The sequence below is a fragment of the Sinocyclocheilus rhinocerous genome, unplaced genomic scaffold, assembly GCF_001515625.1.
Source record: "Sinocyclocheilus rhinocerous isolate Xijiao unplaced genomic scaffold, SAMN03320098_v1.1 scaffold1541, whole genome shotgun sequence".
Lineage (NCBI taxonomy): Eukaryota > Metazoa > Chordata > Actinopteri > Cypriniformes > Cyprinidae > Sinocyclocheilus > Sinocyclocheilus rhinocerous.
The window spans coordinates 348,424-369,583 of NW_015666203.1; the positions used below are offsets into that span (position 1 = coordinate 348,424).

The 21,160-nt window shown below is 36.2% G+C and overlaps 1 protein-coding gene across 1 annotated transcript; it reads left to right on the forward strand.

Annotated features, from left to right (window-relative positions):
* Positions 1 to 2,167: 2,167 nt before the first annotated feature.
* Positions 2,168 to 19,211, forward strand: LOC107732172 (rho GTPase-activating protein 9-like; the record flags this gene model as incomplete). The annotated part of the gene is made up of 3 exons (XM_016543442.1): positions 2,168 to 2,897; positions 5,378 to 6,290; positions 19,161 to 19,211. Coding segments are annotated over exons 2-3 (873 nt in total), but the record flags the coding sequence as incomplete, so codon positions are not given.
* Positions 19,212 to 21,160: the final 1,949 nt, after the last annotated feature.

Below are 21,160 nucleotides of genomic sequence, written 5' to 3' on the forward strand. Positions count from 1 at the left end.
TCGTTATTGATTGTCAAGCCAAGGAAGTCTTTATTTATGACACTTAAGGCACTTGAATGCCAAGGATCTTATGACTCTTGTTTTTATAGTACTTTTTTACATCCGAATGTCACATGCCAAGTTTTATATGAAGCATTACGAGTTTACAAAGCATTGTATGCATTAACAAGTTGTATATGCAGGTGTTGTACGCATTTAATACGAGGGTGGTTAATGGAATTATGTGACATGTACCAACCTCCTTTAACAGGTGGTTTTTGTATGATACTGTGCCTTTATTTTCAAGTTTGAGTGTAGCATTCATCACTAAAATGGGATGTGCCACAAATGTAACTATTATAAGCCAATGTGAATTATTAATGCTTGCCACAAAATCAGTTCAGAAATCCAATTGCTGACATTCATTTCTGTGGATGATACAAAGGATAAACTCTTTTTACGTATTATTTTCCTGGTTTAATGAATGCATATGAAGGTTGTCTACTGCTTCATTAGCACATGTTTTATATTGGAGACTGAAATATGAGAGAGAACGTTCTTCTGAGGATTTTTTTTGTACTACTTTTTTTTTTTTCATTATATCACCTGTTGAAGGAAAATCCCAGATGACTTTTTGTCTTTCTTATGTTTTGCCACTAGAGGAGGCAAAAGTCTAACCATCTTTTTACAGTCATGAATACTAAAGCTTTTCTCTGATCTATAAGCAAAAGTGATTCACATTCCTAATGTTTTATCTTTTTAACTTCTTTTCTTTTAATATTATTATTATTAATTCTTTGGAGTAAATGCCTCATAATATATGTGCATATAGTTATTCACCAGATGCTTTTACCCAAAGCATTGATGAAAGCAACAATATTTACACTTGGAAATTGTGTGCATTAATGTGTGTTCGCTGATCTATAAAACAATATGTTCGTGCCAACATATATGCTCAGAACTTAACATAAACGGCATTTCCTAGAATCACAGAGCAGCTATAGAGAGATGGATGCATATTTTTGTCTTTAACTTGTCCTTCCCCTCAAACCACACCGCAGTGTTTGTGTCTCTGACTGGTTCTTCCTGTTTTCTTGCCTCCTAGCACTCTTTTTCTGTCTGTGTTTGTTTCTGTCCCTTTCCTGTATGTACCAAGCAAACTTCTTGCTATATAAAAATATGATAGACTGTGAGCAGGGGCCTGTTTCATAAAACAAGTTTACCAAATAAGCCAGGTTTATTTCAGTTAGTCTGACTTATTTTGAACCAAATCAACTGACAATACGTCAGACTAACTGAAATAAACCTGGTTTATTTGGTAAACTTGTTTTATGAAACAGGCCACAGGTCAGTGTAACAACTAAACACTGGGTCAGAGTTTGAAATATATATTTTTTTACTTTTTGTGAGACATCACAGACAAGACTTTTTTTTTTTTTCATGTACTGCACAATTTTGATTCCATATAACATGTCTTCTTTTAGATTAGTGGAAAGAAAATATCCAAAATCTCACTATTCTTAAGAAAATTCTGAGGAATTCTGTTTTTTTTGTTTGTTTTTTTGTTTCCGCAACAGAATTAAATAAATAAAAAGATTGTGACTTTTATAATTAAATTTTTTTTCTCATAATTTGGGCTTTGTTTCTTGCAATTCTGAGGGGAAAAAAAGAATTGCAAGATACCAAATCACAATTCTGACTTTTTTAATGCCAGAAAATAAAAAAGGTAATTGCAACTTTTTATCTCACTCTGAATTTTTTATTGTAGTTTATATCTCACAGTTCTGACTATTATTATTATTTTATTTTTATTTTTTTGGCTTTTTTCCCCACAATTGCGTTTTTCGTGTTTTTTTTTTTTATATTCCGTAACAGAAACAGTCTTTCATTGAAATATCCATTTCCGTAGCACTTAGTAACACCAAGCTTTCCAGTTTTATTCCCATCCATATTCTGAAGGTTTTTACATAGGCATTTGTTCATATATCATTCACCTAATTTTAATTAGATTTTTTTTCCCTAGTTGTTGACAGTATTTTCTGATTTATGGAGTGATTAAAAGAAGCCTAAATTCCCTCTGCAAAGAAGAATTTTCAACCAGACTTTATCCAATGCTCCAACAATATCTATTAGTCTACTAATCTAAGTTTGGCTTCCACATGAATATGTGGATGCCTTTTTCTCAATGATAACCTATTCTACCTCAACCCCACCCCATACTTCAAAACCGTACACTATGTCATTTCCTGTTGACCTGGACCACGTTATCAGCGCAGCACAGACAGACTGAAGGAAAACCAACAAGAGAATAACACCATTGACTTGTGAGGTGAACCTAAAAAGCTTCCATAAAGTCAAGAGTGTTCGCACCAACACCCATGTCTGAAGTCTGCAAGCTCCAAATATGACTCGAAACATGAGTCATAAAGCCGAAATAGCCTTGAATTAACAGCCCTTCACTTCATACTCACGCCTCTGTCAGTGTTGCCATGTCAATGATTAAAAACACAGCAGCGCTGACAAGTTCTCCTCACCGTTTCTCTTTTTTTATTTTCTGCTTCCTCATTTCTCAGTTTTTCCAGCTTTGGACAATTGTTCCTTCGCTTGGTGACTGACTGTAAATACAATGATGGTTTAATATGCAGTTAAATATTGTAAACCACTCGGGACTGCTGTTTGTACGCTCGCACACCCCTCCTGCTCACTTCCACTCAGCCACGCTCAAACCCGTCGAGCAGCACAAATCTGGGCACATTTTTTTCCTCCCACAACAGCAGTAACAGTTACAGGTCTGAAGTATGGGGCTGAGGCGTCCTGGATTAAACCAGAAACAGAGAGAGATGATACTTTTTTACTAAAGTGAATTATTCCCAGAGCTCAGAGGAGGAGTCGTCGAGGGATTATTGTGTTCTCTGATGGTAAGTGCATTTGATATCTCATCTCATTGTGTTATATATCTGCGCTGGTTTGTTATGAACAACTGTCAACAGTCGTTTTTTGCTATCTGTATGTTAATATGTACATCAGGAACTGATAATAATATTGGCAAATGAGACTTCCATTTAGTTGTAGCCTACTTTAAGACCTGATTCACAACCATGTACAAAGTTGTTTGTTTTGCTTTGCTTTGGTTTTTATTGTTTTGCTTGGTTTTATTTTGTTTTGTTTCACTTTGTTTTGCCTTTAGTTTTTAAAGTTATAAAACAGATATTATGATTTAAAATATTAAGATATTAGCAAAATATAAGATTAAAATTAGTGCTGTCAAATGATTAATCGTGATTAATCGTGTCCAAAATAAAAGTTTGTGTTTACGTAATATACTGTATGAGTGTGTACTGTATATGTTTATGTAGATACAAATACAAATATAGCTGCAAGCAGCAATGACCGGGGTTCAAGCACATGAAGGCATTTAAGGTGGCACATATATATGCACACACATTATTTATTTATATACATTATATAATATATTGTGAGATATGTGTAGGGTTTTTTTTATATGATCGTTCAATCATCTGAACACACTGTTCCAGTTCCAATCCAGTTGCTGGATGCAGTGAGGACTCCTGAATGTGATCACGAGTGGTTTGGACACATTTTTCTTGACATTAGAGGCGTTAACTGCCTGCAGTTCATTCCATGAAGGCACAGCAGATGATGACTGTACTTAAAACACATGTTCACTCACGTCTTCGCCAGCAGCTGCTGGTGTGGCAGTTTTTATTAATTAATCAGTCATCACAGAAACATCCAATGATCTGCTTTACATATTATGTAATTAGTATTTTGCAACAACCTCAATGAAACCGAGATTGCCGTTTGCACATAGCATGGTGTGTTTTCCTGTTTTACAAGCTGATGTTTCCTCTATTTTGGTGTCTCTTCTTCTGTGTAGGTTTGGGGTTAGTGCAGCGTTCCTCTGCAAAATACACTCACTTCCTGTAGCCAGTGTTGTGCATCTGTCACTCTATGTTTACATGCTTTTAGCATATTTGATTCTCACTAGTGCTAAACAACTCTGAAAACTACTTTGAAAGCTACTTCTTTAGCTTCCAAATCATAATTTTAAGTAATATACTAATTTATGGTACAACACAGTGTATAGTTTCTCTTTTGCACTGTGCTACAATTCACAAACAAAATTGAACTACCTGCCTTGAAGGCAATATCTTTCAAAAGAAGAAAACAGACAGACAGATAGACAGACAGATAGATAGACAGATATATATATATAGATAGATAGACAGATAGATAGATAGACATAGATAGATAGATAGACAGATAGATAGATAGACAGATATAGATAGATAGACAGATAGATAGATAGATATAGACAGATAGATAGATAGATATAGTCAGACAGACAGATATATAGATAGATAGACAGACAGATAGATAGATATAGATAGATAGATACACAGACAGACAGATATAGATACACACACACACACACATTATAATTTAAATAAAAACAATTGCCTAGTACTTCTCTTCTACTTCATCCCTTCGTGCTTGTATATTTTCAGCAGTTTGTCTCTGCTTTGTGGTTTCATTAAAGTAAAGAATGTATTGAACTAAATCTTCACTGAAAATATTCAGTTTTGAGGCCGTCTGCTGTTACAAATCTTGACAGGTTTCTCTCATCTCTCCCTCTCCGACACACCTGTGGTTCCCCTGGTTTGTCTGCATTCCTCTGTTTCACAAATATTTTGTGTTGTGAATATGATAGTCCCACCCCTTAAAAAAGTCTTATTTGTAAGCTAATAAACAGTATATTTTATCATATAAATGAGTAGATTTCAGGGTAAATACTCTGAAAGGGCCCTTATCTTCATGCCTTTTTATTCTAGCCTAAATGTGACACACTGACTATATATACTGTAATAAGTATCGCTTTTTATTTCTCCTCTTTCCTACTACTTGTTTCACTCTGTACATATAAATATTCTGTAAGTCTGCATGTTTAGTTTTGTTTCCTCTTTTGAGTTTTTGGCTTTGTTCTGTGTTTTGTTTTTCTTTTATATTCTGGTAAGTCTGTTCATAAAGTTTTGCTTTGTGTTTTGTTTTGATTGTGTGTGTTTGTGCATTTTCATTCTTTTATATTATTGTCACAAGTAAGTCTTTACGCATAGTTTTGCTTTGTGTTTTAGATTTTTGTTTGTTTGTTTTGTTTTGTTTTGTTTTGTTTGTAGTGTTTTGTTTCATTGTATTGATTGTTTCCGATTTGTTTGTTTTTTATGTTCATTTTTGTTTTGTATTTTGTATTAATTAATATTCTTTTTTCTAGCAAGTCTGTTCTTGTTTTGTGTTTTATATTTTGTGTTTTTGTTATGTCTAAACTTCAGATTTATTTCATACAAATGACCTATTGTTTTTTTTTCTCCTTTATCTTCAGATCTCATGATGACTGTATACGGACCCTGATTTCCTGTTTGCACTGAACACCAGCCACATAACAGGTTTGGAATTATCAGAAGTGGACCACTATGTCACTTTCACAGCAGGTTCTGGTGAATTATGAATACAAATACACTGCTCGAGATGGCAGAGAGGTGTCCATCAAACCCAACGAGCACTACATCCTAGTAGCCAAGACCAATGAAACCTGGTGGCACGTTCGGAGGGATGAGACCGACAAGCCTTTTTTCATCCCAGCAACCTATGTGACCGAACTCCCACCTGAGACCAACCAAACTCCACTGGACCCTCCGGAAGAGTTTAGTGGAAGTGAATACCTCAAGTCCAACTCAGAGACAGCTCCTGATAGTCTTCCCACCATCATTGAGCCCGCTGAGGTCACACTCCGAGTCCCTGCCTCTATAAAACGAGACACGGAGAAGGATGGTCATAGAATATCAACATATATTATTCCAAAGGAATTCTTTGAACCGAAAGGTTTGGATCCAGATCCCATAAAGACTGAAGCAGAGGCCGGTCCTGTGCCTGAACTCCAGATCTATGACACCATTAAAGACAATGATGTTGTCTTTAATGGTGTCCCTGCTCCTCCAACTAATGGGGAAACACCACCCTCTATCATACTGCCACCTCTCCATACAGTTAACACACCTCAATCCCCTAAAATGGAGATAAAATCAACTGTAAATGCAACAGAAAGGCCTCGGGTGGACTCGAAGGCCCTGGATCAAGATATTCAGATGCTCAATAGAGCTGGCTGGGGTGACGTCTGGAATGGCATGAATAAAGACGAGAATGTGTATGAGAGTTTGGATACAGCAAGAGAACCAGAATCCTCAATAGCCGAAGAAAATATGACTGTAAAGCCTGTCACACCAGATAAGAATATGGTAAGTTAAACAGCAATTTCTGATTATGTAGCAAAAAATAATAATAATTCTATACTATTCTGTCCTCCAAATATTTTTGCAATGAAAGTCAGCAGTGTTCTCTCGTGACAATCTATGAAGCCTTAGATGTAGGCATGTAGCCTATTAATTCATTATGAAATTTCAGTGAGGACCCTGCATACTTTAGTATATGCTCAGTCTGAATGATTTAGCTGCTTTTCTTGTCCACAAGGGAGCACTGTCTGCAAATTAGCATCTGTGCCTACAAAACCAAAACCATGGGGAAGTGATGATGTCTCAGGTGTCCAAAAAAAGAAGAAAAAATGGTCCGTCCCTAAAAGTTGGTGTAGAAATACCTGCATTACATCAACAGTTGATTGATGGAGCTAAATATATTATTGCCCTTTCCACATTTCAATGTATTAAGTAAAATGTTTTTAAAATAATTATTCAATTAATTAATTATCTGTAAAAGATAATTCTGTATCTGTTTTAATGCCTCTGCAGTGTAAGTATCTGAAAACAGTTTTGTTGTAAGCCTACTATATACATGTTAGGAGGACAGGGACATCTTAACCCATAGGCCTAATTTTAATCATTTGAATTCACAAATCTAAAAATATTATGTATCCACAAATTAGCAAACAGACACAAAAGCGTTTGATATTCAATATAACACAATGTCATATAGGCTATTTTTCAGTATTTTTCAAACAGGAGGGGGTCATATTACCTCATCCCAACTAACAAAAACATGCTTTAAGAACGTTTTATGGAAACATTATTTCTGAACATTCAAAACGTCCAAGTTTTACATAGGCTATGAACATTAGGTAAAGTTTCATTTAATCATTTGTTATTTTTAGCATTATGAATTAAGAAATTCAGAAGAAACAATCCATGAGCAATACAAATGATGTTTTAGAGCTAATGTTTTGAGAGCCAGTTGCATAAACTTAGCCAAGTTTATAGTGCCTATTAAAAACTAGTCTGACAGTTAGCAGTTAGCCATGTGGTAACAAATCAGTCTTATATTTTGTATTCAACTTAGTTTTTATGTAACCTTTTTTTTAATTTTAAATTATGACCAATCTTAAATAAATTTGTAAGACTAGTAACCTTAACTGGTCCCAGACCAGACAAGACCAGAAAACGTTAAAAGACCGTTACCGGGAGAACGTTTGTTCATAACTTTGAGAGAACCCTGCCAAAACGTTAGTTCTGAGAACTCTTCTGGGATTTTACCCTAATAATGAACATATGTTATATGCTATAGTTTACCCATTGTTCGTTTTGTTGTAATTGTATTGTGTTTTTAAAGAAATTATCAACGTTTTGAAGAATTTAATGGAATTAGTCTCGTGCAGCCCACTGTTTTGGCGCCCCTACAATTTTAAAGACGTTAAAGCAACTAAACGTAGCTTTGTGACATACTTGTGATATGTAAACCTATGTAAATGATTAATAAAAAATAGTAGCTTAGGCCTAACTGTTACTCTTTCCGTTCCTAACCGCACGCTCGAGCGAACTACTGTTGCTATGGTTACAGCCTCACTAGTTTTGTGTGGTAACTGAAAAAAATGTAGTTACCACACAAATTTGAAACTTTCCTCATTTAATAAGCAAAATTAAAGCTGTTCTTACTGGTCAGTTATAAGATGAAGAGTCAGACGGCGAAGGGTCAAACCCCAAGCCCTGATAATCGCTTTCTAATGAGGACAAAAACGTATATAGCGGTTATATTTCTACGTTTGAAGAGAATGTATAGTTATTAGCGACGTTTCGACCCTAATCAAACGCCCAGTCAGACTCCATTTCTGGAGCTCCCTGCCAAGTGATCTGCATGTCAATAGTTTGCTTGTCTGTTTGTGTGTACGGCCGCTGCCCCTCACCGCCACAGAACCGGCTTCTCCGTCCGTTTAATCTACCACACCGGGCTCAAGACGCTCTATACGGTGCGTATGGAAAACTTTGATTAGTCTACTAGAGTTAGTACAGTTTACCTCGTTATTTATGAGAGAACCAAAACATGCTGCACGTATCTAAATATAAACCTGCTAATTTGACTGTGTATGGGGGAAGGGGTTTTCAAGCATACTACCAGAGTCAAATGAAGAGCACAACAGGTTAGGTGAGCCTCTGCCGAGTGCCCTAGTGAGTGTGTCAGTGTGAGTGGCACTAGGGAGGTACAGTACCAGGCGTTTGCAGCCACTCCCACAAACACACCTGTTTCCCTGCGAAGGGACGATTAAAGCACGGCAGCATTAAAAAGATGGATTATAAACAGCGGTTTACTACCGGTTGGAATATCGTTTGCAGCTTTTTGTAATCTAAGCGTTTGGAGACGGAACGCTTTCACCTGTGCAAACACCTGCTGTAAGGTATGACAGAATAATCCTGCGCTTCCTGCTGGGATGCGGTGAGCAATCTGACAGAACTGACTGAACGGAGTCGATTTGGGGATAAAACTTGTATCGCGATTTCTACTTACGTGCATAAAATAAGTGATATTACGTTAACGCGAAAGATAATATCGAGATTACATTAGCAAGACCCTGCTTAAAATTGAAATGCATACAACTTGAATGCACCTCTTCTATTAGCTTATGTCTTCTATTATGTTGTATTATGTATTATTTTAATTTCCAAATTAAGTCATTTTAATATGTTTTGGCTTAAAGACAGAAGGTTCTAGGTGGAGTAACTTTCCTGAGATTGTAAGAACAAAAAGTAAGTAAATAAACAAATAAATAAATAAATGGCAGAATAAAAAAATAATTGGCAGAATCATATAAAAAACATTTTCTGACTGTATAAAAATAAGTTATTAATAATTATATATCATTTGATTCAAAATATCATTGAAAAATCAATCAATGTATGGACAGGCAAGTTGAGTTTTGAACTTGGAATTTTTTAATAAATAATTCTTGATATTTGTGTATGTATATGTATGGATGTGTGTGTGTGTGATCTATGTGTTTGAAAATGTTTTAATTTGATTAAAAAATATTATTAGGTACATTATTAGAAAATGTATTTATTTATTGGTTACACCACTTAACTAATTCTAAAACAATTTGAAAACATAGATTATAATTTCTAAAAATTTTGGCATTTTGAAGTATGTTTTTGAGAGTTTTGTCTTTTTTTTTATCTAGACATCCTTTTTAATTATTGACCCGTATATCAAAATTCCATGGTATTACCATCTAAAACATCACTGTGACATTATACCACCATGGTACTTTTTGCTAGGTATTAACATCACTCTCTGAAATTAGTGGTCAGTCAGTGTGTGATTTACACACACAAATGTCACCATAGTGCCAAGAGCCTTCCATGCTGCTACTAAGATAATTGTGCATAAAATGTAATTTTCTTCGCATCTTTCCTAGAAGTGTCCATTTCAGCAGGTCTGTAAGTCTGTGCTGTCTTCTCTATGGGTTTTAGTTTGGTGGGATAGCACAAAAAACTCTGCAGGCCCGCCAGTGAAGTTCTGGTTTCCATAGCGATGGTGGGTTCAGCAGTGGCATGGGTGAGGTGCCATTCAGTTCGGCGGGCACAATGCGTAGCGCTGGTGTGCAGTCCCGGATATGTAGGTCAGCTTATGCTAATGCATCTCACACAGCGCTGTGCACTGGAAGACCTCAGATCCTAGTGCATGTGCACGACTGGAGCGTAATGCGTGAGTGTGAGCAGCATAGGTGGAGTAGGATTACGAGAGATGCAAGTTTGTGCCCAATTGATTCCTGAAAATTTAGAGTGATGCTACTTTTGTAAATGAATATGAATCCAAATGCATTTTTTAAATGATTCCAAGAGCAAATATTTGGCAGGTAAAACCCCATTGGATTCCCATACTGCCTGTCTCTCCACTTAATAATTAAAACATTGCAAAAGCTCCACTCAGCAAAGCAATCACAATGTGCATACTAAGTAGTTAATGTGCATAATAAGTAGTTCTTGTTCAAATACAACATTTTTAATGTGTTATATAATAACCTTTAAATATGCAAACACAAATTCTGCAGTGCAAAAGGTCACCGGTTAATTATTGTGGTGTTGCTGAGTTGTGTCTGCCTGTAGTGTTTATATCTTTGTGGCTGTTGCTCTGTGCCGATGTGCTCATTAATGTCTTTGCACTTCGTTTAGTAATTAGGACGGCACTTTATAGGTGGGGAGATTCATTTTAGCACAGTAGTACACTGATGCAAAATATCCACAACATGTACTACTGTGAAGGTTTGTTTGAAACCTCCTGTAACTCACTACTATACAGACACTAGATCAATATTGCGCAGATTAATCAGAGACAAATAGCGGAGTTTTGAGCCAATTGTTGCTTTTTCAGCTCCTTTCATCATGGCTGATCCTAACTATTCTGCCTTTCTTCATTCAACAAAATATGGGAAGTTCCTCTTCCACCAGTTTGTTTTGACGCCACAGGAAAATAACTTGCTTGTTGGATGGTCTGCATGCTATAATTGGGCAGCTGCCATGAAAATTCAAGCAATGTCAGCACTGTTTTGCAGTGTGTCATCATGGTATACTCCACTGAAAACTATTTGAAATTGTTTAATTTATCTTTATTTATCTAATTATTGTTAGATTATTATAGTTTCTCTTTGAGAGATTACATATTTGTACTGAATTTGTCACACAGATCTGTTTATATGTCAACAAGTTGATTAAACATGGTGAAACACTTATATAATATTATATTATCCATCTATCCATTTGCCAAATCACTTGTAGGGTCACAAGATGGTCTAGACAGATGGTCTTAATATGATTATATTATATTATATTATATTATATCAGCTTCACTGCTTATGGAAAGTAGTTTCAAAAGGCTAAAAAAACACTTAAACTTCCTCAACAGCACTCAAGGGTTCTCGGTTCTCTTTTGCACTGGGCATGTTTGTACATTCTGTTGGATTCCAGGTGTGAATAGGGGAAATTTCGGTTTTTGCTATTGGAGAATTAATTCCAATCCAAAAGTGAAGAATCTTTCAGATGTTTTTTTCTATACAATAATAGTCAGTGGGATTTTAGGAAGCATAAAAGTTTCAGGAAGGAAGCGTAAAAGTAATCCAAAGTTAATTCCCAAATCAAATTGAAAATATCGACAGAGCCCAAATCAATAATATGAAACTTCATTGGCTCTTGTGTGTCACATGACTAAATGTCATGATGTCATCACACAAGAACCAGTGAGGTTTTGAAAACCTTTATGGTCTGGGAATATCAGGTAATTGAAAAAGTCTATAGAAAAAAGCTATAGTCATGCACAGCGATGTTTAATTGACCCTTCACAAAGAGCTTGATTGACAAGCCATCTGAGCAATCGTAACGCCGCCGCCGAATCCGCCATCTTGTCTGACAAACAAATCAGACAGGAGAGTAGATTACCTTCGGTGGACTTAAACTTGAAAAATTGTGTGTATTGACGTCTTTCCGTGGTTGAAATAAAATAGCTTCTGATGTTCATTCATGTTTATTTCGTGCTTTAAGTAATATAAAAAGATGATCTGTTCACGTGTGCCGCTTGAACTGAGGCGCTACAGCGATCTGTCACGACACATTAAAGAGCCACAAAACGGTATTTATTGTTTGAATTTACTACAAAATGACAAAATTTGAAAGCTGAGACTTTGTTTCATACCAGAAGTAACCTGCTCTGTCTTGTCTGGCGGCTCTGCAATGTATTTTCCACTGCGTGAGAACATGAACGTGTAGTGTGAGAGCGACATGGCTTGTCGGACATAGCAACAGTAACTAGGGAGGACGGGTTTTTGCGAAGAGTCAGTTGGCTAGAAAGTGTTACTTGTGAATTATATAGAATGTTTTTTAATCCTTATCATAAAGGAATTGTTCCCACTGTAATAAATGTTGAACTTCCAGTCACCTCACTGATAGTGTCAGAGTGTTTTCCACTCTTCTTAGAACAGGATGTGAAACTTCAACAAGATCACGGTAACACATTTTTAGTGTGCGCTTAAGATTCTCATCTAGTCGACAAAAAAAAAGCAGACTAAAAAACGTGCATTGAAAGGAGGGACCAAAATATCATAAAGACCTACCAGTAGAAACCACCCTGAGCACAGCGGCATAGTTAATCACCAAAACAATCTAGAATTGTGGTGATGAGTTTTTAATTAGCAAAAACACGTTCATTATTCTTGTTGAGTTTGAATGCTCCAGTAGTCTATTTTAAGGTTGTTGCATTTGCTACAGAATGTAAATGTGCACATATGTTTGAGAGAGGGGGAAGAAAAGGTACCTGAGTGATGATGGGCAGATAATGGCTTCAGTGTGCTATAAGCTCTTAGACTTTTAGTTTTCAATGAGGTAATCCAGGATTCCAGGCCATGATTGGTGATGTAACACGGAGGGGGAGCTGCTGGGTCCCCTGAATGGCCCCTCTGTAAAAATGTGTGTGTAGGCTATGTGAGAAAAGAGAAGCAGGAGTTCAAGCCGCTGATTCTGCAGCCTCTATTTCATTGGTTGATAAGTAATTTGGTTAAGTAATCAGCAGCATGCCGTCCCCTCTGTGCACCCTACAATCACTTCTTTCTGAATTCATTATAGCTGTAAATTCCTTTACTATCGACATGTTAGACAGAAGTGATGTTTCTGTGTAACATGCTGTTGCACTTCAGCCATCATTTCAGTGTCATTTAGACTCAGATGGTGTTTGATGTACAATCTGATGAAACGTGTCTAAAGGACTTTCGCATTTCCAAATATATAGTGCTAAAATGTGCAAATGAGGCCAGTAGATAGTATATTATTTTCTACATAATGGCTGCCGTCACATTATTTGTATGGAATTTTACTGCCTTCACATGCTTTTGGAAATTTCCCACTCTCCACTTCTCAAGTCGTAATTACGAGTTTGTTGTATTCAAGTGGTTTGTTGTCAGATAGAATAGGAATCACAGAGGACCGAGTTCATTCTTGCCTAATTCTTGGGGAAATCTAATTAAGGCCAAAATGTATTGAAGATATTTAGTCAAACATTCTTAGATAAAAGGTTCAAAAGTTGTCACTGGGGCAAAAAGGTATACTTTTGTACCTTATTTATCCCTAAAAAATGAATATATGTACCTTAATGTTATTAATACTTTAAAGAATACATGTTAGTACCTAAATTAGTACCTAAGAAAGGGTACAGCCCCAGTGACAGATTTTATGACTATCTAACAGATTTTCAATAAAATATAGCGTCCCATATAAACATTACAGGCACTTTTTGTATACATTCACATATCTAGATAGTAAGCTTGTTGACAATTCTGGTAATCTTTGTCAAACAAATGCTATTCTCAGTGTGTGAAATACAAACAATATGCATCAAATTGTTATTTATATATGTAAATGTTGTGATGTTGTGGGAAAACTAATAAAAATTAACAGTCAGTAACGCAATTGTTTACTCCTCTGCCATGTTTAAAGTTTATGGCCCGGCCAACTCGGAAATTTGAGTTTATCAGCTGTAAATACAGCTTGAGAGGTCGTTCATGTCCAATTTCCAACTAGAAAACTCCTATTTATGATTATTCTGATGTATGTGAGGCAGCATTAAGTTCAGGCTGACTCAGGAAGGCAAATGGTTTCCTTTACTGCCATGCAAAAAGAGACATTGACACAGAAACCATTAGTCATTATTGTTCATAATTACACAGAGTATTACATCTTTGCATGTCATAATTCTATATGCAGTAATTGCTGTAATGACTGTGTCCAAACAGGTTTTCCTGACCACTCCCCCAAACAGATAGTCCCGCCCCCAAAGTGGTTAAATGATTGGCTGTATCTGCTGGTTGGAATTCTCAAGCAAAAAGTGTCAGGTTTTCACAGCACCACAGAATTTAACAAATATGACAGACACACATGGCATTATCAGCTTGCAGTAAATAATGAACTGCATAAAAATGCACAAAGGATAGTTATACAGACCTTATTCTTTTCCTTTTTTCGGATAAATCATGTGACCAGAAGTGCAACCAAGTCATGCAGACTGTGACTTAAACCCGGAAAATGTTACCTATTGCTCCTAGTTTTGTCTACACCCTGATTTGAACAGCGTATAGTATCTGTGGTAATCACATGGGCAGTACAGCGCCTGAGAAAGTGTGTGTGTTTAGAAAGGACCGGACTGTTGTTCACATTCCTCTGTCTGCACAGTGGATTTCATACCATTGATGCTTAAGGAGAGAAACTCTTAGATGCTGTCAATCAAAAGCAAGGATTCCCTCAGGGTAAAAAATTAAATTGCAGAGTGTTATAAATAGTACGGGACATTGCGTTACACATTAACTCATGTCATTCCTGCTTATTTTTGGTGTCTAATCTGGGCACCTTGCTAATGTTTCTAGATGAGTTCTAAATGAAAGTTCTAGAGGAGCTTGATCATCTAAGTTTTCTGTGTTTTTATTTAGCCCGACTTGGTAATATCCAGGTCATATAGCTGTAGGCTGCCATGCTAAAGATTTGAATAACAAAACTTCTTGTGAATAGTAATCCCTAAAACAGGCTGGAGCATTTTTACTTTAGGCTTGTTCCAGGAACTGTATGTGCCTGGCCTCGTCCATCATTAGAAGGAGGAAAAAGAGTTTGATCATAGGTGTGATATCCAAACTGTAGGATCTCTGTGTCTTCTCAACCACAGTCAGGGAAAACAGTGTTATTTAAAATTTGCAAAGATTGGATTTCAGACGAGGAAGCTGTTGTCCTGCTTGTCTGACTGCTTGGATGTACAGTAGTTGAGTAATTCCCCCTGCGTATCCTAAACATATTTCCTGCTTTAAACATCGCTAAACATTCCCAATGTTGCTCAGCTCAACACAGTGACCCTTGTCCTCTGCTCTTTATCGTGCCACCACATCATGGCATTTAAAATACACGTTGTTTTGCCTGTCCATCAGCTTTTTAAGGCTTGTATACCTGTGTTGATTTACACTTGAATCTAAATATATTGTTAAAGTCGGCATGAAATGGAAAGTCACCCTATCTATTGTAAATGCATATTCTTATAGAACTGTAGTTACACTCAGATGTACATTACAATATGGTAGATAAGATCTATTGCTATTTCAGTTTCATTGCAGCTTTAATTTTTATTCTAAAACACATTAAATTGTATAGAATAAAATGCATAGAAAAGAAACATCTTGAATTCTATAGTATCTATTGTAAATCTCTTAGACAGAAATAACCAGTAATTTCACACATATGTCAGAAGAGATCTCAACATTGTCTCTAAATGTGCTCAAGTCAGGGTTATTTTAGTAAACTAAAACCATAAAAAGTGTTACTATAAACGTCAATTGAAATAACAATAAATAACGTAAAATTATTTTAGGTAGTTGACAAGGCAATATTTTTCCTTTTCATTTACCTTTATGTGCTGAAAAAAAACTAAGCCTAAATAAATAAAAACTATATAGACATTCAAAAAAATAATGAAAAGATGCACAATTACTAAAACTACATAAAAATGAAAATTAAAACCAAAAATATAAAAATGAAAGCTAATTCAAAATATTTATAAAAACTACAGTGTAATGGTATCTCAAGATATCTACAAGTCTACTCTCAAGTCTATAAAAAGTTAGAGATCCTAATATGAACTTGGTGTTTCTCATATTCACGCTATTTATTTTATAGCTATAAACTCTTGCTACTTATCAAGAATCATGTCTATTTAAATATCCCAGAGAAAGCTGATTAGTTTGTCAGAAAATGTGTTATTTTCCAATTTTGCTTCCATAATATGACATAGATTCACATTGACACAGTATCACATTTACAAGTGAAAGAGGATATTAAACAAGAAAAATAGCATGATGAGACTTGAATCCATTGGGAATTGACTGTAATATGAAAAGTGGGTGTTGCATACCAGAATGGAGCCAGTTTGTTAAAATAACGACTGAATGGCTATTTGGACACTAGTCGCCCGTGCAGGCTACATGAAATTATTACAAAATCATAGGGAAAGGAAAGTTGTTTCAAGTTCATACATTTTGAAGAAAGATAAAGATTTCTTTAGAATAACATGCACCAATGATTCGTGATCAATAAGACCAGGAACATGTTTTAGGAAAAAAACTAAAGTCATAGATTTTTTTTCATCTTCACTCTAAACTAAGTTCTAAAAGACCAACCTCTGAGCAATCCTGTATTGTTCATTGACAAATGCAAGCATGCTTCTTTGTTTTTTGTTTTTTGGCTGTCAGAGGTGTTACGGTCAGAATGTGGAATTTTGAGGAAACTGAAGAAATGTACTCAATTCAGTGACTTTGACTAGGTTCTGTTTCGATGAGGAAAAAGTGAAACAATTCAGACTTGAAAATACTTGACAAGATTTTTATGTTTGCAAAGTTACCTGAAATCAAGCAATCACACACCACTGTTTTTTTGACCCATTGTCTCTTTACATATCTTCACATATTCATACGGTCATATCTGCCTCCGTCTCTCTCCATCCGTCTGTTCTCTTTATTTGCCCCTCCCCCTTTTACTCTAGCAGAGTAGCACTTCAAGACAGATTTTCATTAGTGGCAACATCTGCTACGGACACAGAGGGTGTATATGTTTGTATGAGTGTGTGTGTGTGTGTGTGTGCGACTCAGGGTCAGCTTGTTCACCATGATGCTCGCTGTTGGATAACTTAGAGTTTGACTGTTTCTGATCAGCTGTACTGACTGATCTAAACAAAGACATGGTGGATTTCTACGCTAAGATTCGGACCAACCACCGACCCAGAAGCGCAATGCCTCTCTCTCTGAACACACAGGTACGTCCACAACCCATTAAAACTGGGTTTCTGAGCACGGAAATGCTCTTTGTTGTCACTTTGATGTGTAAAAAGTAATGAATTGGCTTGATGGTTCAATATGTAACACACATAGTGTCTATATACGTATGAGCAGTGTGCATTAAAATCACTAGGTAGTGTTTCAATGTGGCGCATTAGGTGGATTTTGCATGTAAGTGTGCTTCTGTTGTGTTGTTCTCAGTTAGGATGTGGTTTCTTCCTGTTGAGACACTCTCTGGCGTAGATACCTCAAATGCACTTGTTAAACATCATCAGGGTCAAGTGTATCATCAGGTTTTTGTAAAACTCTTTAAAACACAGCAGCTGCAAGACAGTTGACCTTTAGCATCTCTGCAGTTCTGATCAGAAAAAAGGAAGTTTTGTTGAATTGCTCAGTCTGCATCGTTCCAAGCTTCCATAATGTGATGAACTGCACACTGTGTCTAGTTCCTGCTTTATAGGCTTCTCCCTATACATCCACTGCTTCTTTCTCTTTTTTCCTCTCAGTTAGCCTACTTGTACAATGACTAATACAGGTTGTGTGGCTGTCTCTGTTGGCCAGCGCATTCAGATCATCTAAATTTATCTCACAAAAGGATGGCATACATCTAAGGCTGGGGATTTCATCACTCCCTTTGCTTTAAACTGATTTAAAGGGATAGTTCAGCCAAAAAGGAAAGTTCTGTCATCATTTACATACCCTCATGTTGTTAGAAACCTGCATGACTTCTGTGGACACGAAAGGTTAAATGTTAAAGAATGTGCTGGACGCTCTTTTTCATAGGATGAAAGTGAATGGGGATCCAGGCTATCAAGGTCAATTAAAGGTGCACCAAATTGGGAATTGATTGAATTGAAATCATTCTAATATGCTGATCTGGTGCTCAATTATTAGCAGTTATTATTGGTGCTCGATAGTTAATAATGGTTCTTATCAGTGTGGAAAACTGATTATAATTTTTGTGGAAACTGAGATAATTTTTTTTTCAGGATACTTTTATGAAGAGAAAGTTCAATAGAACAGCATTTATTTGAATATTTTGTAACTTTATAAATGTCTTTACTGTAATTTTTGATCGATTTAATGCATCCTCGCTGAATAAAAGTAGTAATTTATTATTAATATTACTTACCCAAACTTTGGATGGTAGCTAGCTGTGTTCAACATTGATAATGTTAAGTTGAGTTAAGCAAATCAGCATATTAGAATGATTTCTGAAGGATCATGTGACACTGAAGACTTGAGTAATGATGCTGAAAATTCAGCTTTGATCACAGGAATAAATTACGTTTGAAAATAGATTCAAATAGTATGCAGTTATTTTAAATATTAATAATATTTCATAATATTACAGTTTTTGCTGTATTTTTAATCAAATAAATGCAGGATATTTATTTAAAAAACTTATTTAATAAAATCTTAATTATTTCAAACTATTTACCAGTAGTGTGTCACAACAGAGAAGAAAAGACAACTGCAACTTTTAACTTAACTAATAATGAAGGCTTAAATTTCTGTCTGTTTATCACACAAAGCTGTTGAAACTTAGAATATAGGTCATCTTGATAGTTCATTTTTGACCCTAACAACCCAGATCCCCATTCACTTTCATAACATGGAAAATAGTGGCCAGTATTTAAACATTTCTCCTTTCGTATTCCACAGAAAAAGAAAGTCATGTGGGTTTGCACAGGTATGGTTTATGCTGGGTGAGTAAATAGCATTTTGACTGAATTTTCATTTTTAGGTGAACCATCCCTATCTTGATCACTCTTGTTCTTCTTCAGTGCTTCATATGGTGGGTGTATTTGTGTGGCTATTGTTTGTGATGATTATAGTAATAAAGCTGTTTCCTGTCAGTTGATGCATTTTGGCACTTGTGGCTGAGAGACAGGCTTGGTCTGCACCAAAGGCTGGTAAATATAGACCCAGGATGTGACGTGCCGGCACGCTAGCTTTTATTTCCATTGTTGTGCTTCGATTGTCACTCTTGCTCTTCTGTATCTTTTTCTGTCTTTGTGTCTGTCTCTCTCTCTCACAGACGTTTCTCAGGAGAGGTGTGTCCTCGTACAGGCCTCTCTCGAGGCTAAAGGTGAGCTCAGTACCACAGTAAGCATATAAACATCTATTCCACAGCCATCTTCACTCGCATGCGCAGGGAACTTCATGGGTTCTTCCGTATCATGTACTGGGTGGTGAAAAACTATTTTGCAATCCCTGTTGAGCACTGGTGGATAAAGGAAGCTTAAGAGCAAACTAAAGCCTATTATTCATTTTCAATTAACAGTTAAGTATTTGAACAAACCCCTAGTAAATGTCTGTAAATGCACCGCTTTTGCAACATGCATAAGCATATGAATGACACCATAAATTGTGCTATTTGTTGAAAAGAGGATCACACTCTACCAGACTTTAAAGTTGTTCCGATCACAACAAACTCACAGAAAAACGTGCGCCTTGTTGCATGACAAATGAAAACAATAAATGTTCTAAAATCAGCTCAAAATATCAAACATGTTTGATATGGATGACTGGATGGAATCAAAGTCTGAAGCTAAAAAATCGGAGTCTGTGACCATCGTACACTATACACGATTTTCTATGAAATCTGTCAATTCAAATCTGCAGACTGGCCATGACTTTTGGCAACTAGCATCAACTCTTCCACAAATGTTCTCTTAAAGAGACAGTGGCAAGGAAATGAACACAAAGACCATGTTGCCATATGGCCACACCAAGCGGTAGAGGGTTAACAGTTAAGTATTTGAACAAACGCCTAGTAAATGTCTGTAAATGCACCGCTTTTGCAACATGCATAAGCATATGAATGACACCATAAATTGTGCTATTTGTTGAAAAGAGGATCACACACTAGCAAACTTTAAAGTTGTTTCGATCACAACAAACTCACAGAAAAACGTGCGCTTTGTTGCATGACAAATGAAAACAATAAATGTTCTAAAATCAGCTCAAAATATCAAACATGTTTGATATGGATGACTGGATGGAATCAAAGTCTGAAGCTAAAAAATCGGAGTCTGTGACCATCGTACACTATACACGATTTTCTATGAAATCTGTCAATTCAAATCTGCAGACTGGCCATGACTTTTGGCAACTAGCATTAACTCTTCCACACTATAAATCAGGGAAAAATCTGGGCAAAAATCATGTAGTGTATTCCAGCCTTTAGAGACCAGAATATCATAGAGACTTAAGCCAGTTAGCCAAAAAATAAGTGTACTTCTTTAAATTGCAGCAAAAGATTATTAGAACACGATTTACAAATGAAAATTAAAAATGTACATTATTGCAAAGTGCACATTTTAAAAGTGCAGTTAAGTGTGTTATGAAATACTCTCTTTAAGATCACTTAAGTGGCCTTTTATTTCATTAACACTGCATTATATCAAAGACTATAGAATACCCAAGACGCATCACTCGTATAGTTTTGAATGGGAAAAAATGCAATGCTCAATACGGCGGCCGCGCTATCGAATGAAGCCCCGCCTTCTGAGCAAAAGAGCCAATCGCTAATTCGTAAAGTCAGCGCATCACTGCAGCTGCTGTTAGAAGTCCCGGTTTCTATAGAAACAGTCAACGTTCTGCTTAGGACTGCGCATGCGCATGCCTGAGAAATAAGCTTTTTTAATGCTATTTGAGCAAAATAAACAACATTTATGATACAGTTGTTGTCAGATTTCATTGGTGATTTCAAATATGAAATGTAATCGTATGCTTGGCGACCAGTTTTGGAGAATTTGATGTTTCCCCATTCAAAGAGATAGGAGCTGCACTTGCATGCCTGAGAGGCGTTTCAAAGATGGCCGTCGAGTGACATGACTTGCCTTAAAGGGGGCATAACACAGTTTCACCCAATCTCATGTTAATCTTGAGTAACTATAGAGTAGTACTGCATCCTTCATATCTCCAAAAAGTCTTTAGTTTTATCATATTTATTTTGACTCCACGGCCCCCATTGCCAACAACAATATTCAAAGGCCCTGTGACTTTTGCAGTTGAAAATATTTTTTTTACAAT